The sequence below is a fragment of the Euprymna scolopes genome, chromosome 35 (assembly GCF_053919585.1).
Source record: "Euprymna scolopes isolate OS-2025 chromosome 35, ASM5391958v1, whole genome shotgun sequence".
Classification (NCBI taxonomy): domain Eukaryota; kingdom Metazoa; phylum Mollusca; class Cephalopoda; order Sepiida; family Sepiolidae; genus Euprymna; species Euprymna scolopes.
The window spans coordinates 20,709,725-20,735,095 of NC_136516.1; the positions used below are offsets into that span (position 1 = coordinate 20,709,725).

General features: G+C 33.9%; 1 protein-coding gene across 2 annotated transcripts in view; it reads right to left on the minus strand.

Annotated features, from left to right (window-relative positions):
• The window catches only part of LOC145259727 (GPI ethanolamine phosphate transferase 1-like), a 123,480-nt gene that overhangs the window by 76,260 nt on the left and 21,849 nt on the right, over positions 1-25,371 (minus strand). For both annotated transcript variants that reach the window (XM_080117421.1, XM_080117420.1), the window contains exons 2-8: positions 14,014-14,402; positions 11,366-11,487; positions 8,508-8,606; positions 7,644-7,750; positions 4,876-5,000; positions 2,160-2,290; positions 610-732 (exon numbers count right to left, since the gene is read on the minus strand). In XM_080117421.1, the coding sequence (XP_079973547.1) occupies positions 610-732; positions 2,160-2,290; positions 4,876-5,000; positions 7,644-7,750; positions 8,508-8,606; positions 11,366-11,487; positions 14,014-14,255 (949 nt within the window). In that variant the 5' untranslated portion in view covers positions 14,256-14,402. The remainder of the gene's footprint in view (positions 1-609; positions 733-2,159; positions 2,291-4,875; positions 5,001-7,643; positions 7,751-8,507; positions 8,607-11,365; positions 11,488-14,013; positions 14,403-25,371) is intronic.

Below are 25,371 nucleotides of genomic sequence, written 5' to 3' on the forward strand. Positions count from 1 at the left end.
TATTTCTGCCATTACTGACTAACAGAGCATTACCAATGTTGATCGAGAGAAGACTTAGTCTATCAGGCATATGTTCACAGTGTGATGATGTATAAAAGTAAAATCTGGCCAGTTAGGGTTGAGGATATGCGTTGCATGGAGAGAAATGATGGGAGAATGATACAATGGATGTGTAATGAGAGTCTTAAAGACAGGCTTAGATCTGATGACCTCAGAGGAATATTAAATCTAGACAGTAGAGAGAAATATTTTATCACCCCTGGCTATAAAAATAATTGGCCAAATCTGTGTGATCATAACCAGCATATTAGACCAAAATACTGCACCATTGCCAAATCCTCTGGGGATTTTATTGTTCATTTCCAGCATACAAGATACCTACATCCCCTATAATGAAACTGACTATTCTCTTGCATATTTCAGAAAAATAGAAAAAGAAACATCTTAATCAGCTTATTCACCACATCATATTAGGGATTTCCTGTCTGTGACGTAACTTCCTTTAACTTAACTTCTAAAGGAAAATTCCATTCTACTTAATTTTAACCTTACGTGGAAATTTTTTATTCTAATTGTATCTTTCCACATCTGCATCTACATACTACATACCTTCAGATAAACCATCAGATGATGTGCTGCTTTCTGCCATCGTCCTCTTTGGACCACGAATTCCAGCACCCCAAGCAACAAGGGGGGTTAGTGTTTCATGTGGGTCGCCAGCGCCATGAGAACCTGTCGAAATATTTCTACAATTATGTCAAATAACGAAAAATTAAAAACAATTTTTATAAAATTTATTTATATGTAAATATTACTTTTTCATCTTGTTTCTTTGTGTTATTTAGAATACTTATCAGAATATTTTTCTGTCATTTTATAGGAATGCATACATAATTTGCCATACTTAAGAATACATGGAATTGGTTTAAATGGGATTTTTTGAAGAGTGGAGATGATTTTTTAATTTTAAGTTTTAAGGGTACTAGTGCGTATTGTTAACCAGATGCATCTCAGCTCAACTTTGGCCAGAACATGACATTAACAACCAGATTATGCCAAGCGTTGCCGATAAAATCATAACAATGTGGCCTAAAAGAAAAAAGCAAAGTGAATAAATGTAAAATATAGAAACAAAAAGCAATGCTATCGACTTAATTGTCATGTCGTAATGAGTTAAATATTACTGCATCATACAAAACTCACATATCTTTATGACTCAAGAAAAAAAAAAGGCTGGCCATATTTGTTTTGAATAGTGAACAAGGGAAATAACTCGAATTGTCAAAGTATAAAAAATAATTAAAGCCAATTTTTTCATGTTAAATGGCCGAAAAAAGACCAAATGAAGAATGCTATATATTAATGCTATATAAAATAAAAATGGCTATATTGAAGATGTTAACTCTGAGCGATTTTGAAGACTAGCCTAGATGCACAGCGTTGCCCGGATGTTTGAAGGTGTGTGTTAAGCAAAAAAACATAGTACTGTTTCGCTGTTTCACAGCTCATTAGTGTGGCTAGACAAGCAACTACCTCAAGCTAGGATCAAAACCCGATCACCCAAACGACAGTCGGAGCTTTTAACTGTTGTGCTATTCTGCTTTTGTTATATATATATATATATATATATATATATATATATATAAATAAGAATTACAGTTAAGTTTACCAAAATGATCCAAGATGGCAAAACTAAAGTATATTATAAATATTAAAGAGTTGATATTTATACAGTAATCTCAACCAGATGTAAAAGCTCAATAAAACCAAATAGGAAATAAAGCTTATAATAAGAACAAATAGTTGATAAAACATGTTAAAAAACACTTTGAAAAAGAGTTAAAAACATATTTGATTTTAAAAAGGAAACACTAAATAAGTAGATAGTCCTTAATCCGTGGAGTTTCAAAAAAACACTTTCCTTCTCATCAGAGGGTAGGATTTAGCAAAATGTGGGATCGGATTTTGCTTGCAAAAGTATTTGATGAAACTACAAGTAAGTCATAGATCTTACTTGGTAACAAAAAGTAACAAATATATATATATATATATATATAAATATATAACTAGGATTTCCTGTTAAATACATTTTATCTTGTTTGAAAAGGATCTCAATAAATAACACAATACGTTTAAAATAAAAAAAAGTTTGTGATTACCCCAGTTGGTCATGCCGTGATCAGCTGTGAAGACGTAGGACGTCAACTTATCATTCTGATAAAACTTTTCAATCAGTTTTTCCGTCTTTCTGATTCCTTCGTCCACAATTCTTATGTTCTGCAAGTATTCCCTGGAAATAATAAATTTAACAGGAGTTGTTGATTTCAAATTCAGATGTTTCTATAGCGATATAGCACGTGGGGTGCATTAGATGAAATATTCATAAAAATTTGGGAGTTGACGATTTCTTTTGAGTAAAAAAGTGTAGCGATACTGTATACAGGATGCGTTAGATAGTGTAAAATAGGAAATTTTGGTTCTTCTCCAGAATTCAGCCTAATCAAAAAATAAAGATACAGAAAAATCTTTACATAACTGTCACAGAACGAAGATATCATATTCCAACAATCACATAAATTGATCAATTTATTTTTAACTAAGAGAATGAAATTTTATGAGGTAACAAAAGGGACTGTCTTACGTCACCATCTTGAAAAAAAAAAAGGGGGCAGATAACTCCACAATAATTCAAACTTGTGAGATCATCTCTGTAATGCTACCAATTTCACACTAATTGCTTAAGATTATTTAAAAATGATTTTCTTTTAAAAAAACAATTGATCAATTTACGTTTTCTGGAATATGACATTTTCGTTCCATGTATGTACATCATAAAGATTTTTCTGTATTTGTTTTTTTTTTTTTATTTAGGTTGAACTGTCGACTTGCACCAAAATTTCCTCTAGAAATTAAGGTCCGGAATTAAGTTAACAGAACAGGAAGAGTAGCACGAAATATGATAGATAGAAATAATAGGCGTTCTCTTTGGGTTTTGTTTGTTTTTGTTTTTGTTTTGTCTGGAAGAAACTAGACGTGTTTTTTGGAGTTCTTTCTCCCTTCCTCTGTAGAGAGGAGGTGATAGGAAGATTGCCACCATATAATTTGCTTGCTGTATAATAATACTAAAAGAATAAAAGCTAAAAAAATGGAAAGCTCAGAGCAAGATAATGGTGTTGTTGTTTTTCATGAGATTCTCATTGATGGCAGTGACGTAGTAATTGTTAGTAGTGAAAATTTGGTAAATTCGATTACTTAAGAGGACGGTTCATTAAGAATTTGTTTACATTGGACTTGAAGACAACCAACTTGTAGTCAGTTGGAAAAACAGGCAGACGAAAGAGAGTTGCACAGGCTTGCAGTTCTAAGAATGAAGCTTTGTTCATGGAATCTACGTTTTGGTTTAGGCACAGATAAAGAGTGGATAAAATTATTGACAGTGGTTTTAGATAGACGGGTGTTTTTCGTGAGGAGGGACCATAGACAAGCACTTGCCATGGAAATAACGATAAAGCAGAGACAGGCTCACAATGTCTCTTCTGTGAGAAAGAGGGAAGAGAAAAGGCCATCCCCCACTAAGCTACAAAGTCTATTTTGAACTCAGTGAAGGTAGAGGATAAGCTGCTTCTAGCAGCTCTTGCCCAGATGTGGCAACAGTACTTCATCCTTGGACATACTTGGCTTTTATATAGATAGAAAATTGCATCAGCAGTGAGATATCTACTGAAATGATAGAAGGATCTCACCATTTTTCCAGTGACCTTGGCAACAGATTTGATGTACATATTCCATTTCAGATCAGGAGTAAGGGTCAAGCCTAGAAGCTTGTCAAAACATGGAGTCTCCCCAAGATGAGAGCCATTCATTTCAATTAATGCCAGATGGGGATCAGAGCGCTGATGATGTAAAGATAGAAGCTTGGTTTTAGATGCATTAAAAGTAACCAGCCACCTCTTTCCCCATTGTACCACTTGCTCAAGATCAGAGGAGAGAGAATCAGAGAGAACTTGGTCATTTACGGCCTTTGCAGCATTGTCACAAATGGTAGTGTTGTCAGCATAAATGTCTACGAATGATCTTATAAAGCAATTGAAGGATAAAAATTTTTTTATTTTTTTTCAAAATTACCAGATTTGGTGTTATATAACCTGAAAAGGGTTGATACGCCATAAAGCAAAACAACCAAACCAAATCATCAGTAGGAGGTGTGATCTCCAATGAGCTTCATACTCACTGAACTCTACCTCCCTCTATTTTATCTGTCATTTTGCTAGTTAAAGCAAAGATCAGAAAAAGGGGGGGGGAATGAATGTGGACAGTCTGACTGTCAAGTTTTCAAATATCAATTCCATCACTAAAGGTGCAAATTAAATGGACACATTGTATGAATAGATTTGTTCTTGTTTTATCAAATAAATTATTGTTATTTTCATGGCAAGTGCTCGACTGAACTCCAATCTATGGTTCTCCCTTGCCAAACTTTCACAAAAAATACTTGACTAGCTATAACCACTATAAACGATTTCCCTCACTCACTATCTGTGCCTAAACCTAAACGCAGATTCTATGAACAAAGTTTTTTTCCCAAAACTGTCCGCCTGTGGAATACTGTTCCGTTGTTCTGCTTCCCAGGTGAATACAACATGATAACCTTCAAATCCAATGTAAAAAAGTTCTTGCCCCATCAATTATAAAACTCTACCCAATTTACACCATTAATAATTACTACACTACTACATTACATTCATTAACCCTTATCCTCGAGTGGCCTCTGGGCCTTGATAAGTGGTGACTCCCAAGTAAAAAAATAAAACAAAACTAAATAAATATAATTTGTTCCAAAAAATTTGTGTAAAGCAAAAAAAAAAAAAAACTTACTGTGAATGTGGTCGATGGGAATGTCCGTTTGTATCAATTCCAAGAAGATGCAGAAAGAAAACAAGTTTATCTTTGTTCAGTTGAGAAAAAAGCGTTTGATTTTGATGGGCAACATCAAAAAATTCCTACAAGAGAATTGTGGGAAGTAACTTTAAAGAAAAAAAAAAGATTTTAAAATTGAATTGAAATTAAATAAAAAATAAAATATTGACTTCACACAAAAGTCTCATCCCAAAAGTTACCTAAATGGGACCTAATAGTAAAAAGAGAGAAATCCAGTACGAGAATCTTCATCATTGGCTTAATTAGACATTTGACTGGGGAAAGACTTCTCTTTGGGTTACTGCACTGCCAGGAAAAAAAAACAATTTTCATTATTTCTGCTGTTTTGAAAACTTTCCAATCGGATTATATGCATCGTCATGCTGGACTTATTTTGGAATACATTCTCTCTAAAGAACTATTTTGCATTTCAGATCAACTTGAGAGGAGTTTCATGCAAGCTGAAATATTATGCGCGGTTTGTTTGTTTATATATATTTTTTTACATATCCAACATTTTTTCACTTTTTTATTTGGCAATTTATAACTACAATAAACTGCGGTTTCACTTAATGCCTTAATTAGCAAATTCTAGCATTGCTACAAATATAATTTGCTGATTTCTTTATGTCCTCTGATGAGAAGAATAACAAAAATAGCATTTTTTTAAACTCCGCAGAATAAGAACTTTGTAAATTGTTTTTTGGAGTATTCAGTTGAACAATAAATTTTAATTGTAAAGTTCAACTTACAGTTTTAATTTTCTTTCTCTTATATATATATATATATATATATATATATATATATATAGCTACCCTCTAGGATAACTATTTCATATCAAAATCAAACTGACACAGTCTTGGTCATATTGTGTTTGATGTTGCTTTGTTCTCTGTTGATCTGACGTATGATCCTGTGAAGTTTTAGGAGATCTACCCTCCCATGCTTTACCTTCTCGCCTTTTGAGAAGTTATTAGTTTATTGCTAATCACCACTTTTGATCGATTTTTTAATAGTAAATCAATCAAAAAATAATTTAGTAGATTTTGAACCGTATAAAAAAGATGAAAATACAATTTGATAACAAACATTTCTTTGGTATTCATTGTTAATTATCTTATTATTTTTAGTTATTTTCGTCTGAAATAAGAATTGAACGTTCAACACCCCAGAAGACTGTTCCTTAGAACCAAATGTTAATCAACGCCTACAGTCATTATGCTACCTGTCCAATCCTCACGACAAATGATAGTTACTAAGAATTACAGAATAATTAATCAACACTTCTAGCCAGTCATGACTAATCGAACGAGAACAATCTTTCCCAGTGGATTAAATAAAGGGTTCAGTTCAAATTTCTGTACAGGTTCCAGAATTCGACATGAAGATTCCCAAGTTTGAAAAGATACATTTAAAGAGAGTCAAAGGTTACTGATATGTCCCGGATATATTTGTTTAAAATAGCTAAGTGATCTTGGCTAAACTAATCGATTAATACAACTTAGTAAGTCGCCTTAAGCAACAGTTTTTTGTTGTTGTAGCTGGTAATATGCTTAAGCTTTATGCTTTCAGCATATCTTTTGATGTCTCCCGAAGGTTGCTATTCCTGCCTGTATTTATAGTTTACACCAGCCAAACATTCTTTTGAGAATGAACCTCGATGGATTTATTTATCTCCTCTCCAAAAGGTGAGACACAAGGTCAGGTGTGGAGTTGATGAAAGTCTTTCTGTGGAACGAACTGGATTTAAACCTACCATGTCCAAGTTTGCAGTCCGTGTCGTTAACCACTTAGCCAACATCACCCCTCCTTATTACATCAGTTATATTGCCAGAAATGTTGTGAAAATAATAACCAAGATGAGAATAATAGTTTGAATGCCAGAAATGAAAACACTTTATTTCTATAGATTAATTTAAGCAATGATGAACCTGGTCAATACCAGATGGGTGACCATTTGGGAATATTGGGCGCTGAATGTAGGAGGACATCAACACCTCCCTGTAAAAGCTGCAAAAACTTAATGCCATCATCTCCCCCGTGACAGGGATATACATAGGACTGAGGACCGCCTGTGAATTTCATACACCCATGAAACTTCCTCCTTTAGAGGAAGCTGGTTCAATCTGCCTAGGGTGAGTGCCATTTTAGTACGGGTCGGTATGGGTCAAATAAGGGTTGGTTTTAATGCCATAATGATCCTGTTAGATCATTTAATTTTATGAAAAGTTATTTATCATAGATTCTTATGTATAGGTTATTTGCAGCAGTATTGGATCGTATGGGTTTCTTTTTTTTTTCTTTTAAAAATAGTGGCAGAAATATTTGGGAATTTTGTAAAAAGATTTATGTGCTTTTCAAATTTTCTTGTAAAGTTTTGTTAAAAGATTTTTGTACTTTTCAAATTTTCTTGTAAAGTTTTGTAACTTTCAGAAAATTGTCTTCATGAACTCTGATAAACAAATAAATAATAATAAATAAATAAATAAAGGGTCCAGTTTTAAATACTGCATGGTTTCCCAAGTTCCACAGAAAAATTTTCAAGTTTTAAAAGATGCACCTGAAGAAGGTTAGAGGTTACATTGGCTGAAACGTTATGAAAAAAATAACAAAGATAAGAACGTTAATACAAAAAAAATAAAATACAGAAAAAGTTAAGACAAATAATGAAATGATGTGTGGAGAAAAAAAATGTCAGCAAGTGTTCGAAAATTTTTTTTTCTTACTTCAACTTTTTTAAACACCCAAAAATCCAAGCGAGAAGAATCAGTACTGCCAAAGTCCACTTTTTCAGGTGCGTACATATACGTGTGAATATGCTGACATGTGACACCTACGAGAGAAATAGTAAAACAGATGAATTAACAACAACAACAAAAGTTTTTTATATAGATAATTCTAAAATGTGTTTTCATACTGGCTTCCATAGATTTCTCATATGGGATGCCAAAGATTTCCCACATGGTATTCTGTAGATTTCTCATATGGTATTCCATAGATTTCTATCAATATGTTTAATACAAAAACTCTGATCCGTCTTTATTGAAATAAAGCTAGGTATGTATATATGTTTATAGATATTTATGCACAAAACTCACTCATAAACTAATTAACCAATCATTGTGAATTTTGGAACACAGCTGCTAGGCATAATTGTGGGAAATGTAGGCTATATTTAACTTAATTTAGTTTTATGTGAAAGGAACAAAAATGGGTGAAAGTCATTCATGAAAGTTTGGATACCTCCAAAATTTTTGGCAATTTTTACAATAGGTATTAAGCGTCAAATAATAAATTTCAGTTTCTTTGGAATAATTTAATAAGCATAATATAAGCAAAACCATATTAAAATTCAAGTATTTTAAATTTACTTTGAATTTGATTTATAGTGATTCGATATCGATTAAGCAAAATTCCTTGAATGTCAATTTCTTCTTAGGACTTTTTCAGCTAATTCACTTTGATCAAAATTGGAATAGGATTCTAGACAAAAGGTTTAATAGCATAATAACTTTGTAAGGGGATATAAAATAGTGCAAAACTATTTTGTCCAGGGAATTAATTTTAATGGTATATGTAAAGAAGTTTACCTTTTGCAAACATTGGTAATATATCTGGACTTCCCCACGACCAAGTATGGCGACTTTCATTGAAGACAGAATCAAATTCAACAGGATTTTCTTTCCAACCTTAAAACAAGAAAAGAAAAAAAAAATTAAAATGTATTAAAAAAAAACAAAAACTGAAAAATTTTAAAACAATCTTTTGAATTTCTATCGGATAATAATTATAAAGTAGTTGGAGTGTTCTTCAATCCTAATAGCGAGAATATTGTGTATAATTCAGTTATATGTAGATACTTGCATCTCAAATTTAATTTCCAATCAAAACTCATAGATTTTTTTATAATAGAAAGATTGTATTTTCCTCACAGAGAAATGTTCCTGCAAGGCGATCTGCTCACACACTAACCAATCAGCTTGCAGAGGGCATTGATTTTTTTTAGCCACAAACTATTTCAACCTCTTTGGAAATCAGGGTTGGTCAGCAGAAAAAACCCAGAAAGCATTGTGGAAAGTCGTCCTCTCTCTCCCCTCTCCACTGGACACTCAAGCATCAATTATCGTTGTCTGAATATAACTGCTGAAAGACTTTAAACAGCATAAAAGAGCGTAGAACATGCATCTTGCGTTTACTTTCAGCAGCCTTATAAATCTATTTTGTCCTTAAGTCCTCACATTCCATGAGTAATGTTTCCGACAAAGAGGAAAGAATTGCTGTTTTCTGGGTCAGAATCTATTCCATTTACACCTATTGTTGGCAAGTTTTTGACCTTGAAGTAGTATTCTTTTTTTTAAGCTCCTTACATCAATTAGCTTCATGCCTTGTCTGGAGCGATTTCCATATAAAAAAAAAAACAGAGCAAAGAACTTTCTAGTTTCCATTTTCTTCAATTGTACAGTGTCCAACTTTCTTCCATCTCTACTGAATAATTAAATAAATTCTTTTGTTTTAGGGTTTAGGTTAGGGTTTCGGATTAGGGTTGGGTTAGATACATGTTCGTAATTTTATTTATTGTATATCCATATTTTTCCTGTCTATTATTTTAATTTTCTTGTAACGGTTTAATGTTTTGTGATCGGTTGCTTCCGGTTATTCCCGTCAGCGGCCAAGCACATCTGAAAAACTTTGTGAAAAGCATGAGTCGATAAGTGCAGAAGTACCATTTTAGCTAACCCCCATCAGTTAGCAACTCTCGAGTTTTTTTTGTTTTTTAATAAACTGAAAAATAAAATTTGGTGCTTATGCAGAATTCCCCCTAAATTAAAAAAACAAAAAAATGTGGTGGTAACGCATGTCATATCCCAAAAATTAGGTAAATTGATTTTTTATAGGAAGAAAATCAAATTTTATGAAGAATGAGGATAGACTTTCTCGCTCCGCTATCTTGATTAAACAAAGAAAGATAACCTCATTTGAACTTACAAGATCTTTTTTGTTTGTTTTTATAATAATGTAATAAAATTTCGAAAACAAAGTATTATTCAAAATAATTAAAGCTTTTGTAATATATATTTTATTATTATGATTCAAAAAATTTTGTTAGAAAAATGTAAAAGGTACCCTGTATCCTGGAAAGGTAAAATTCATCACTGGTTACTTCCCCTTTAAAAACCTCTCCAAAAATAGAGATCAAAATCAGCTTGTAATGGTTACAGTTTAACATTAATAATCATTTAAAATCGTAAAAAAGAAAATGATTTTCTATATATAAAAAAACTACTTGACTAGTGTACATTATTTTTTTAATATAAACTTTTTGTTCTATGACAAATACATACATCATGAAAATTTTTGGTGATAGTCAGCTAACATACTAATTCTGATATAGCAGTACCAAAGCAAATCAGTTTTTCCACTTTTATTACTCTGAATTACCTCCCTTTCATAGTTGCTCTTTATCAGTTAAAAATCATTAAAAATATTCCCTTTCCAAATATTTAAAAAAAAAAAAAAAAAGCAAAAAACATTGCAATTTGTTTACGGTTTCATATAAGCTATTTTATTTTATAATTAAAAAAAAATCATCTTTCGAGGAGACTGTAAGTTTTCTTTTATTATAATTTCTTTTTAAAATTAAAAAAAATGTACAAGTGAATTGACATCTGATATAACACTACCAGTAGCAGTACCAAGGCAAATCAGTTTCTCCACTTTTATTGCTCTGCAGTATTTCTATTCTGAAGCAATTTATTGAAATAAAATATAAGAAAATTTCAATAATTCTTAAAAAGAAAAAAAAAATCAAACTAATTTCAATAATTCTTAATTAAAATAAGACTGAAAAACTTTTCAATGAAAATTAAATAAAAAAGAAATGGTCAGAAAAACATGATAAAAAAGAGCACAGGCGAGATGCAGATGTGAGAGAAACAAGCTGAATACATGGGGTCCCTCTCCACGAGTAAAAAATTTACTTTCACCATGACTAATGTTTGTGCAAAATTCTGTAAAAATCGAAGGCGTGGTTATTGAGAAAAATGCAAACAAACGAACAGACAAACAATTCTGGGGTAATTTTATCCCTATAATGCCCCCTAGGATGGCAACCAGCGTTATCCCGGAAAATCTGTTCTGGCAAAAATATACTTTTACTATGACTAATGTTTGTGGAAAATTTTTTAAAAATACAAGGCGTGTGTGAACAAACAAACGGACAAACAAGAGTGAATTACTAGGTCCAATCCCTCCTTTGTAACATGGGACCAAAAAGTGAAGGAACTGATTTGCTTTCTCACTGCTTCTAGTAGCCCTATGTCGGAAGTTAGGAAGTGCGTTAACTGACTATAACCAAAATTTTCTCTAGCTTGTTTTTCATTTTTAAACATGGGAGGATTCTGGAACACGCACTGAAAATTAAAAAAACAACGACAAATTTTACTCTTACCTTTCGCTACAGCACTGACATCTTCATAAAATCCAGCAATAAGCGCCACATGACCTGGCCGAGACTCTGTTGGGACGTGTGTATGAGACACGCCCCAGGCACCAACATTCTTGATGATGTTACTAAATATAATTAAAAATTCATAAAATAGTTAGAAATTGACATGCAAATTAATTCTTACTATCATCTAAATATTAATTTACTTGTTTGTACGTCCAATGTCACAAAGAACCATCATCATCACAAACATTAATTAGTGAAAAATGAATTACCTCCCTTTCATAGTTGCTCTTTATCAGTTAAAAGTCATTAAAAACATTCCCTTTCCAAAAATTTTCCAAAAAAAAAAAAAAAAAAAAAAAAAAAGCAAAAAACATTGCAATTTATTTACGGTTTCATATAAGCTATTTTATTTTATAATTAAAAGAAAAAATCATGTTTCGAGGAGACTGTAAGTTTTCTTTTATTATAATTTCTTCTTTTTTTTTTTTTTTTTTTTTTTACACAGTGATCACCACTTATCAAGGCCCGGAAGCCACTCAGGGATAAGGGTTATTGCAAGTACATTACGTTAGTGTGGAGATTTGATGAAGTGTTTACTTAAGGGGGCGGTTCATTAGGAATTTGTTAACATTAGACTTGAAGACATCCAAGTGGTAGTCCGGAGAGAAGCAGGCAGACGGAACAGAGTTCCACAGGCATGCAGTTCTAAGAAAGAAGCTTTGTTCATGGAATCTGCGTTTTGATTTAGGCACAGATATAGAGTGGGGGAAATTTTTCACAGTGGATTCAGCTAGACGGGTGTTTTTCCTGAAAGATTGGCGAGGGAGGACCAGGTATTGGAATTCAGACGAGCACCTGCCATGAAAATAACGATAAAACAAGGATAGGCTCGCAACGTCTCTTCTGTAGGGAGAGGGGTTGCAGGGTAGAGAAAAGGGCATCCCCCACTAAACCACGAAGTCTATTTTGTACTCTGTCAAGGCAGGATAGGCTGTTTTTGGCAGCTCCTGCCCAGATATGGCAACAGTATTCCATCCTTGGACGTACTTGGCTTTCATATAGATAGAGAATTGCATCAGTAGTGAGATATCTTCTGGAGCGGTAGAAGGATCCCACCATATTTCCAGCGACCTTGACAACAGACTTGATGTACATGTTCCATTTCAGATCAGGAGTAAAGGTCAAACCCAGAAGCTTGTCAAAACACGGGGCCTCACCCAGACGAGAGCCATCCCTCACAATTGATGCCAGCTGGGGATCAGAGCATTGATGATGTAAGGATAGGAGTTTGGTTTTGGATGCATTAAAGGTAACTAGCCACATCTTCCCTCACTGAACCACGCGCTCGAGATCAGAGGAGAGAGAATCAGAGAGAACTTTGTCATTTACAGCCTTTGATGTGTTGCCGTAGATGGTCGTGTCATCAGCATAGATGTCAACGAATGATTTAAGTATGTGTTTAGGGAGGTCATTGATGTAGATCAGGAAGAGAGTTGGGCCCAGGATTGACCCCTGAGGGACTCCAGCATTTATATTGCAGGCCTCTGATTTTTGTCCATCTACCACTACTCTTATGAGCCTATCGGAGAGAAATGATTTAATGATTCTTTTTAAAATTAAAAAAAATGTACAAGTGAATTGACATCTATTCCTTTATAATTTATATAAAAAATTATTAAGGAATAAAAAAATAAAACAATGTGTTGTGTTGAATTTTCATTGCTAAAAAAATCTAATTTTTTAAATCAATTCTTTTTAGCCTTAAAATGTTAAAAAAGAATTTGCTAAAAAATTGTTTTAAATTTGTCGTTATTTATTTCATTTTATTTTTATTCATTTTATTTATACGGTGATTTCCAAATCTTCAACTACCATGGAATTTCCATGGGTTCTGCTAGTTTGCATTATTTGGATTATAATTCACATTTTGGATGCTACTTTTGGGCCTATTGTGAATCAGATCTGAAAATCAGAATGCTGGGAAAAAATAATCGAGTTTAGAAAACAGTTAATTTTTTTTTTAATAAAAAGACCAAATTCAGTTCTTATCCAGAATTCTATCTAATTTTAAAAATTAAAAGTAAACAAAAATCTGTACAATATATGTACTCTTAATGAAACGAAAATATCATATTCCAAAAATCACTTAAATTGATCAAGTACTTTTATTTTTATAAACAAAATCATTTTTAAATGGAATTCATAGGCATTACAAAATAAATCTCTCAAGTTTGAATTATTATTTAGTTATCTAAAACCAACTCTAAGACATATTGAATGATCTTTTTGTTGCTATTACGGCCACATCTTGATTAACAATCCTATTTTAGCTTTCTTTTGTGTTCCTTGGTGAACAACTTTCCATACCTTCATACTGCTGATGATAAACATATTTTTGTTTTTATTTGTTATATTTTTTTCATCTTTTTTATTTCTTAACACTTGTGCGGGTGGAGGGAGTGATGTTGATAATATTACACCATCAATCTTCACAATCATCATTAAAATATATTTAAAAAAAAGCTTTAGGAAAACAAATGATGTTGATTCGCTCAGTTTTAGTATTATAATAGCTGTGGATGCATTTAAAATTATAAAAAAAAAAATATGATTTTAATTTGAAAGACATTGTTCAAAATACTTACCGTAAATAAGGTGCCCTAGTTTCACCTGTTTTGGTTAATTCAAAGAATTTGTCGGCCCGAAGTCCATCTGCTACAAATAAGACAATTCGCTTGGCTGGAGCAACTGCCGTGCTAGAATGTGGGCTCATGCCGTGAACTAGCGGTGACTTGAAATAAATATCAAAGATAGAATAAAATAGCACCAGATGAACTCCGAGTCCAAACAATAATAACTTCCAATTTTGCATTTTGTTAGCAGCCATTTTTTCCCCTTTAAATGTCCTTATGGTGTAACAGATTTAAGTTTCAGTCGGATGGCTTAACCCATGGTCTTTTTGAGGAATTCAGTGGGTTTTGAAAACCTAGCGACTAATGGAAGTCCAGCTGCATTGTATGAAAAACCAAATTATCTACAAAGAAAAAGGAAAAAAAGGATTCTGTGAGAATCAATGGTGCAAGTCCAGAGGTCAACCTAAATCAAAAAACAAAAAAAAATTACAGAAAAATCTTTATGATCTACGCACCTGTCACGGAACGAAGATGCCATATTCCAAAACATCACGTAAATTGCTCAAGTAACTGTTTTTTTATATGAAAAAAAATGGTGCATATTTAGAATTAAACCTATTTTAGAGACAAAAATACAGAAATATCTTTTTAAAAAATTTGGAAGGAAAATGTCAGATTCCAAGTATCATATAAATTGATCAAGTAGTTTTTTTTTTTTTATTAAGAAAATCAAATTTTATGGCTAAGCAAGACGTAGGGTTTCGATCTGCCATGTTTTATAAATAAAAGGGAGACAACTCAATTTGAACTATACAATTTACTATAAAAATCACTAAAAACTTAATAAAAATAATTTTCTATACATAAAAATAAAACTACTTGATCAATTTACACGATTTTTGGTATATGACAGTTTCATTCCATGATGGGTAAGTACATCATTAAAGATCTTTTAGTATTTTAAAAGAGTTTTAACTCTAAATAAGAGTTATTCTGAAACAATTTTAAGCAATCAATGTGAAATCGTTAGCATTACAAAGCTGAGCTCTCAAGTTTGAATTATTGTAGAGTTATCTGCCCTTGTATTGTTTTCAAGATGGCAACACAAAACATTCATTTTTTGCTTTCTCATAAAATTTCATTTTCTTACTTAAAAATAAAACTACTTGAGATCAATTTATGTGAATTTTGGAATATGACATTTTCATTCCATGATGATAATACACAGCATACAAATTTTTCTGTATTTATTTTTTGGTACCCCAACAAAAGGAGGGTGGACTTGTAAATTCACTCTTGTCCATTCATCCGTTCCTCTGTCTACACTTTTCTCAATAACTACGTCTTGGAATTTTTTGAAATTTTGCCCAAACATTAAACATACGAGTAAAAAAATAACAGAACAGATTTTCTGGGAAAACTCCGGTTGTGTCCCCTGGGGACTTTTAGGGCTAAATGGGGGTGTGGACAAATGCTGAACTTAGTCATTTTTTTTAATGCGTCATTCACTGTTCACTCACGGGAGACCATGCATGATTTACTTGTTTTAATTAGGTTAAATTCCGAACAATAACTGAATCAATACAGTGCAGGGATGCTGATAGTTATTCGTCCTGCATCATAGATGCATAGAAATCTAAAATGATACAGTAAAATCTTACACATGCACCCTAAGGATGCAATTCAGTTTTTTAATTAAAAGAAACTGCAATTAGTGATGGTCTAACTCAATCACTTTGGTGATCGTGCTATGATAAACCAACACAAGACGAGTATTTGATATGAATCAGTTAAGCTGTGTGGGCATGTGTATGCGATACAGTTGCATACCGTAGAAGAAGGAACCCCAAATGTTGTCCGTTGCTAGTTGTCTGGTTGCATTAGTCCCCAGTGATTTTCTTCTCGTCCTGATCTACTGTCACTCAGCTTCGACTCCAATCTTTCTGATCTCTCTCAGAGGATCTTGAAGCCACCAACTGTCTCAAACTGGAAACTGTCCTCAGCTGTCGCAAACCCAAGACAGTCTGTAAACCATCCTCAACTGTCTCAAAACACATTGACACTCCTAAAACTGCCTGTAAACTAACTCTAAAGATATTGAGTCATTGTCCGATCTTTTTATCCTAAATCGCCACATCTTGATTAACAATCCTATTTTTTGCTTTCTGTTGTGTTCCTTTGTGAACACCTGTAACAGAACCGCTGGCGTCGGGTTTTCAGTAGCAACCATTTACAAATGACCAAGCCGGCTGCACAATGTGACATAAAAGCAGAGATACAAAGGACACACGCGTTCAGAGAAACAGATCTTTGAGACACTAGAGAGTAGAAAAGGATATGTTTGAGACATAAGTATTCCAAGATTCAAGACATGTTCGAGACGCATGGGTGGCATCACAGAGATGCAAAAAGTTACACTTTTTCTCTTTCGACCTTACTTTCTAACACTTTGGTGGAGGGGATGTTGAAAGTATCGCAATGGGATGATGCCAATATTTTCCCCTGATTCTGATATGATTATGACCAGACGTGTGCGGCCCCGACAGATCGCCGACTCCCAATGTCGTGTATCGTAGATTTTTCGTTCGACTATTCCTCTTATGGCCGGATCGTCATTTTCTTGCTGGCGATTGTCGATGGGGACACACATGGTTTCACAAAAGTCGAAATATAATAAATCGTGGAACAAAGAAAGGAAAAACACAAACGCCAATGTTCACATATAATTAACAGTTGGACTTGTGAGTGTGTGTGTGTTTCTTCTCCCCGTTCTATCGATGTTACGTTTGTTTCTATTTCTGTTTCGCAGTCAACTCTAAAACTGTCCAACTCTCATCCGCCACGACGGGCATCTAGTTGTCAACTAACTGTCTCCTCCATGTTGGTATCTGAGGTCGCCCCCCCACCCCGGCTACCGGAAGCTGCCCTTCTTTTTCTATTGTCATGTCAACTCTAAAAAGCTCGATATAAATATACCTAGAGATTCATTGTTTGTTACTTCCTATCTATTGTTTCCTATTCCTTTGTCTATTGCCCCCCCCCCATCAGCACTTAGTGACTCAAGTCCCCTCAGGTCCACTTTATAGTATCACAGATTACTGATTCCAATTCTTTTGAAATCTCTAAATATTTAGCTATAGAATTGTTTTGTTTTTTAATTTTCAGATTACCATGAATGCACATATAATATTTACATATATTTATGCAAACGTAAAAATACACTTGGGTGGAGTGATATATAAATTTTAGTTCCACAAGTAATTTAAAACCAACAAGTATTTATCATTCTATCTACCAACAATAGAAAATTAAGTTTTGCAAAAATAAATAAAAGATTTAATTAGGACCTTAGAAACCACCAGTATTCATTAGACTTTGTTTTCTGCATGGTAGTTTCAATTAAACTTCCTGTTTCATTACCATGACGTTTTCTCTCTTTTGAAACATTCATTGGTTTTCACACCTTATTTCATTTTGACAAAGGGGTGCTATCCTGAAATATCAAAGACACCAATTATTCCGGTCCCAAAAAACAGTAAGTCCCCATTTACTGATGTTATATGCGACTTTGAAAAATAAACAGACGTACGGTATTTCATTATTCTACAAGATTTCCGCCTGTTCGTCTATTTTTGTTCATTTTCCGCACCACTTCTCGCACTAGTAACGCACATTGCTATAGCCTTCTAATACACTTATATTTTAAATAAATAAAAATAAAAGAATCGTTTTTGACATCAGAAAATATGCACAAACTTTTCTGATTACAATACCGATTCCAATACCTCCAAAAAGTTCCAATTTTCCCCAATTTTTTTTTTTTTTTTTTTTTTTTTTTTACACAGTGATCACCACTTATCAAGGCCCGGAAGCCACTCAGGGATAAGGGTTATTGCAAGTACATTACGTTAGTGAGGAGATTTGCTGAAATGTTTACTTAAGGCGGCGGTTCATTTGGAATTCGTTAACATTGGACTTGAAGACAACCAAGTTGTAGTCCGGAGGGAAGCAGGCAGACGGAACAGAGTTCCACAGGCGTGCAGTTCTAAGAAAGAAGCTTTGTTAATGGAATCTGCGTTTTGATTTAGGCACAGATATAGAGTGGGGGAAATTTTTCACAGTGGATTCAGCTAGACGGGTGTTTTTCGTGAAAGATTGGCGAGGGGGGACCAGAGACTGGAGTTCAGACGAGCATCTGCCATGGAAATAACGATAAAACAAGGACAGGCTCGCAACGTCTCTTCTGTGGGAGAGAGGTTGCAGGGTAGAGAAAAGGGCATCCCCCACTAAGCCACGAAGTCTATTTTGTACTCTGTCAAGGCAGGATAGGCTGTCCTTAGCATTCCGATTATTCATTCAACACTAACTGCAATGTATAAGACTATACGCATCCCTTTCGACAACTGTCAGTGCCAACACTTGTATGTCATGGTTTTCTTCTCCTTCACATCTTATTCTTATTCTGGCCAAGCATTTTTTGGCAATCGTCGAGGGTACAAGCACCGACTCATAAGTACAAAAAAGAATGAAATAATGCAAACTCACAAGAGAAAACACAACTCTGATACATTGTATATTAAAAGTTGTGCTCCAAGTGTGTGTGATAAAGAACCTCCAAACATTGTCTATTGATAGCTGTCTGACAAAACATCTTTGTTGATTGGTTGATCAGTTCATTTGCACATCTGCTAAAGCTCTCCCCAATCACAGAGACATAAACTGATGCAAATTAAAACCTGTTGCAAACTTGTCAACTTCCATAAAACTTGCTCTGACTCTGAAGTATATTAACACTAGACCAGAAATCCTAAGCATCTCATTTTTATCTAAATAGAACATGACTTGCCTTCTCCACTCCTAGCTGATTACTCATCCTATGTCCAATTATTCATCCTACTTCCTTTGTGTGCCTAGGTAAATCATTACTTATCATTGTCTTGGATCATGGCTTTTTTTGGGGGGGGGATAACTTTTCCTTTTATTTTTTATGAATCACTTCCTAACACTCCCCAGCATCCTGGCTATGGAGAGGGGATACATCAATCTGATCATGCAGCACATGGAAAACTCAGACATTTTGTTTTGCCTCCTGTTTTTTCTTTCATTGTTATTCATTTCAAGGTAACTATAAGGATGGTCAACCTGATCTACCCACGATTTTTGGTCCCCTGACAAAAGGAGGGTGGACTTGTAAAATTCACCCTTGTCCGTTTGTCTGTTCACAATTTTCTCAATAACTACGCCTTGGAATTTTAAAAAATTTTACACAAACATTAAACATCATATGAGTAAAAAAGTATTTTTCGGGAAAACTTCTTGGATTTTTATACAACTTTCTGAAAAGTTGTCACTAACTGATTTCTATATAATTTTGTTTGTCTGTACTTTGTGATAACTCTTGGGTGTGCTCCAGGGGCTCTTTTAGGGCTAATAAAAGCACTCCATTTTTGGGACTATTTTACCATATTTGTCCAAAATTTTCTGTGTATGTTTATTTAGCAGTTTTGCATGGTGCTGAACTAAAACTTAAATATGTTAAGGCTTTGGGGATTTTAGAGGCTAAATGATGAACTTAGTCATTTCTTTTTTGCATGGTGCAGAACTCAAATTTACATGTGTTAAGGTCTAAAACTGTACTTTGTTCATTTTTACCAGGATTTGATATCCCCTGGGAACTTTTGGGGCTAAATGGGGGGGGGAGGGACAAATGCTGAACTTGGTTATTTTTTATGCCTCGTTCACTGTGCACTCACGGGGGACCATGCATGCTTCACTTGTTATTTTTTTAACTAAACAATTTAATTTGGTAACAAGGAACAAGGAAACATACTTCTCGACTGTACATACAGTTGGTTGTGAACAAGGAGTCTCAACCAAAAATCTCATTCTCATGCCTCATTGGAAGAGTGGTCTCCCTTGCATGCTAGAAAACTACTCATACTTGATAGTATCCTATATTTCTACAAAGCCGCAATACGTCCATGCATGGAGTATTGTTACCACATCTGGGTTAGCGCATCTACCACTAGTATCTCTGTCTTAGACAGGATCCAAAAAAGAGTTTCTAACCTAGTAGGTCCCACACTATCAACCATGCTCCAACTCCTGTCCCATCACCGCAATATTGCATAGAACCAGTGCCCCCACAACATACACCTGACTAATCCAACAAGTAGCAAAATTCCACCTCTTTTATACCTGGATGTTGAAAAGCTTTCTACTCGAAAAGTTTCTTCCCTCAATTTGGAATTCCCTCCTGGCCTCCTGTTTCTTTACTGTACTGACATGCAGAAGTTTAAGTTTAATGTGAACAGACATCTCTCTACTCAACTCCCTACATAATGTTCCTGTAGATATGGTCCCAAATAGTAGCCCATTACATCCAAGAGGCATTGTGCTTTGCTTAAGGTGAATAAGAGTTATATAAAAAAAAAAAAAAAAAAAAAAAAAAGAACAAAAAGTTCTTGTGCATTCTTTAATTCTGGATCCATTCTGCGCATGTGCAGGGTGTTAATTCACATTTATGCTGCTTCGATTTATGTCGAAGAAAACAAAAACATGAGGAACAGTTTCTTGTAACATTTGGATTGTTCGGACTTCTGTTCTTATCTTGGTTGTGATTTTCTTAACATTTCGGAAGATGTAAACTCCGACCTTCTTCAGATCTATCTTGACAATGATGAATGGTGGGAAGAATGTTTTTTTTTTTAAATGAACCATGGCATTCAAAATGTGTGATGCGTTCATGACTCAGAAAGAGAATCGAGTCATTTCTATGTCTTTCCATATCATAACCTTATATCTATATAGAGCTTAGGTTTTTCTTTCAAGACTAAAGTCAATAGACATTTTTTTTTTTTTACACAGGCATCACCACATTATACAGGCCAAGAGGCCACTCGAGGATAAGGGTTAAAGAGTGTACAGTAGAAATTGTACAATATAGTAATCATTAGTAATGAAAATTCGGTAAATTTGTTAACTTATATGGAACGGCTCATCAAGAACTTATTTACATTAGACTTGAAGACAACCATATTGTAGTCAGCCGGAAAACAGGAAAATGGAAGACAATTCCACAGGCGTGCAGTTCTAAGAAAGAAGCTTTGTTCATGGAATCTACGTTTAGGTTTAGGCACACATAAAAAGTGGGGGGAATTATTGATAGTGTTTACAGCTAGACGAGTGTTTCTTGTGAAAGTTTGGCAAGGGGGGGGACCATAGAATGAAGCTCAGTCGAACACTTTCCATGAAAATAACGATACATCAGAGAAACTCGCACCATCTCTTCTGTGAGATAGAGGTTGCAGGGAAGAGAAAAAGACATCTCCTACGACATCTGTCTTTGTAATAATCATCTGATTAGTTTCTTAGATCAAGTTGCTGCATGCTTTGTCTGGAGTAACTTCCATAAAAAAGTGCTTCTTTAGTATTGATCACAAGTGAAAATTGCATTTCAGATAAAAACTAATTCAGAAATAAATATCCAAAACAAAAATTAGAAAAAAAAAAATTAATGGAGCAGAAATTTAATTACAAGTAAAAATCAATTTTATGATAAATTGCAGTTTTATCGTATTACATTTTCATTTTTACTTGGTTAAATGAGACACTGATTTATCTCCCCTGTTTTACAGGTGTTTCTGCTTTTATCAATATCAGATCGGCAAAATACAATAAGATTGATTTTTTATTTTTTAATAAAAAGTTCTATTCATATTATTTGGACTTTTTCAGCCTACTTTTCTCATCTTTAGTGTCATTTTCACAACATTTCCGTCAATGTAATCTACAACCTTCTTCAAGTGTATCTTGTCGAACTCTGGAATCTTTCTGTAAAACTTGGGAGTCTGCACAGAATTTTGAATCGAACACTTTTATTAATTCATGGGGGTAGCATGTTCTCGTTCTGATTCTCTTTATTTTTAATGTACTTGTGCAGTTTACAGACCATGCTAAAATAATAACATTATTTAAAAAATCATTCTTAACATGGAGAGAGGGGCTTTGCTAACTATTCCATACTTTCACCTAACAATTTAACAAACAAAAGATGCTGCAAAAATTAAATTTCACTTAAGAATCCCATCAAAAAGACAAAAAGATAGTACAGCCTGTAAATGATTGCAATTAATTAGAGTCGTGCGGAGCCAATCCTTGATTGTGATCGGTGGTGGCTACTATCAGTCGGAGTCGAACATAAAAAGTCCTGCTGACTATTAGATTAACGGGAACTTTATCATGACGTCCAATGAAGGTTATTCCATTGCACAACAAGAAGGAAGAAAAAAAACAAAAAAACGAAAAACACTACGATAAACAATTTTATTTATTTTTATTTTTTTTTAATAAATAGAAAGGTAAATAGGGAAAGAAAGATATAGTCAGTTTTATGTTCACCAATAACAATGTCTGCCAAATTAGTCCCTCTGTCGGTTCTCAAAGAAATCCATTAACAATATTGTAAGGGATAGTAGGGGTAAGAATATAGGTGTAGTCAGGGCTTACTGCGTGTCAAAGAACTTAAATAAAACATGTCAGCACTTAATCTTTTTAAAAGAGGGTGTATGTAAATGACCTCCCTTGCGCCATTAATTTAAATGCTCGCATTCGAGATATTTCAATCCTCTTGGTTCTGTAATCCAAGAAAATAATCCAAATCTTCTGTGGTGTAATGTATTCCTACAGAAGATTTCTTGGTTCCTTTTGATGTGAATTCTAATGCCTCACTGGAGTTAGTATTCTTTTTTTACAAGACCAATTCTAGGCCTTAAAATAGTTCTTTCTTCCTCGGTGAAGAGGTCGTTGTAATTTCGTTTACAACTGATTTTTTAAACAGTCTTTTCTGACTAATTCTGTGTCGTCTTCCTTGATGAATGCTGATTGAAGAAAAAGAAACCAAACCACTGGTTTCTCTTGTCCAAACTTGCGATTTTTAACGTCTTTTCTCTTGACGCGGGATAGTGAGCCGACTTCTTTCTTCCAACAAAATGGCGCACACATCTCCTTTTATCAATCGAAAGGCACGCAGTCAACACGTGATATAACAAGCAGTAGCAGCACAAGATACACCAAGAAAAGAGGAGGTAAAGAAGGGGAGGGAGAGAGAAGGAAAGAGAGAAGGTGGAAAATAAAATTTCTACAAGATTAAGAATTGTTGATGCTTTTTCACAATAAGAATGAAAAATGAAAGCTGCAAAATTGAATTTCCATTAAAAGCCAAGGTTATCTATTTAATTGTCAAATCGCAATTACTAGCATATTATGCTGCATTATTACATAAAACATTTACTTTCACAATCCATTGATTCGCCATTATTTTGTAAATGAAACTTAAACAAGGGAAGTAACTCATAATCTGGAATTCTGTTTATCATTAAAGTATAACTTGCAATTTATTTTGAAAACTATTTTCTTTTAATTATGAAAATAATTTTGATTAAAAACATTTATTAAAACTGATTTTAATTGGAAAAGTTTTAAGTAGTTCCTTGCAAGTTTCTCTGGTGTTGAAGAGTCAAATAGATTACTTTGGACATCATATATATGCGATACGCTAGGATTATAATTATTAAAGAAATTAATTATTTTTATAAGAAAAAAGTCTTATATTATCTAAATAAACAAAATTTCATTGAATATTTTTTTTTTATTATTAAAAAGAAAACCTTTCATGATATCAAAATAATATCAAACCACTGCAGTGATTAATTATTTTTGTAAAAAAATTTATTAAAATATTTTTTTTAATCTTATATTTCCAAAATAAATTCAATTTCAATGAGTATTTTGCGCTTCTTCAAAATAAGCACAAAAATTGAATTCCCATGAAAAAATAAAAAATAAAAAAAATTTTATCGACTTAATTGTCATGTCGCAATTAGATAAATTATTACTGCATTATTTACATAAAACATTTATTTTCACGATTCATTCATCTGCCTTAATTTTAGGGAGAAATGTAACAGGCTTTGGGTTGGAGCCTACCTCCTTCCCAAAACTTTTTTGCTGTTTTTTTTTTGTGTTTGTTCATTTCTTAATATTTAAGCAGGGTTATTATTTTTAGTTTCATCTACCCCCCCCCCACTCCCCAACACACAAACGCCTACACTTTTAATACTGAAACAGCTATTTTTCGCATTCGCTGTTTTTTTTGTTTTTATTTTTCAAATGTTTTTAAGAAGTTTTAACATCATTCAGTTTTTTTTTTGGGGGGGGGGTTCCATCACATTTTCATTTTTAGTTTATGTTTTTCCGATTTTAAGAAATTTTAACAGTGTTCATTTGCATCACATTCGTTTATTGTTTTTTTTTTTTAAACAGAGTTATTACTTTGCTTATTCTTTTGTTTTTATTTACCCCCCCCCTGACACACACACACACACACCTCTAAACACCCGGGCAACGCCAGGTACCCACTCTAGTCTATATATATATAACAGGCAAAATAGCTGCGAGCGTTTTTGTATGTCCAAGAAAGGCTTTTTTTTCGCCGGGCTTCTCGACAAGGTTACTATTTACTTATACTCCCTAGATTATAATATCTCCGATTTGAAAATGGACATTTTTGATTAAGTTTTAAAAAGCTCCCTGGCTCTCCGTGTTTGTTTGTCTTTCTCGTATAAATAAAGCGAAACTAATCGAAGCAAAAGCACACTGCCTGGCCTTCCGGATGGGACGTCATGAAGGCAACCAGCTTTGATCAATGTGGGGGAACTCTTCATATCAGACAATTGCTATTCATTTGGACACTGCCAGAGTTCCCCCTTTTTGTGGGGGGAGCTGGTTTTCCCCAACATCCTGGGGGGAAAGCTGAACTGGCCTACAGCCAGAGTTAAGTGTGTGATTCTTATCCGCTATGGCATTATGGTTGACATTTCTTTTCATCGCTAAATTTGAACGCTTAACACTTCCGGTCACGTCATGGCGCAGCGGTAAACTCTCAGCTTTTCTTTCACTTTCTTTTCTGCCTTTGCATTACGGGTTTGAGCCTGCCACCACTTTTTTTTTTTTTTTTTGCTCAACACACACCTCCAAACACAGAGGCAACGCTGGGGACCCAGGCTAGTCTATAATATAAATCTCACCTGTCTGTTTAAATGTATATATGTATGTATGAATGTATCATTTTGAAGGTCGACCCTTCGGACGACAAATATTGAAAAATTGGCCAAAAACATTAATTCCTTCACCTGGGCACTTTTCTACAAGGAGGGGGGGGTCGTTTTTTTCACCGATCTTTTTGAAAGTCATCGCCTCATTTCGATTGTCTAGCCTTAATTTAAATCTACGTCACTTCTGGTTTGGCAATGGGTGCAACAGCTAACATGTCACGTTTTTTTTCACATTGTTTTCCTCCTTCGTGGTACG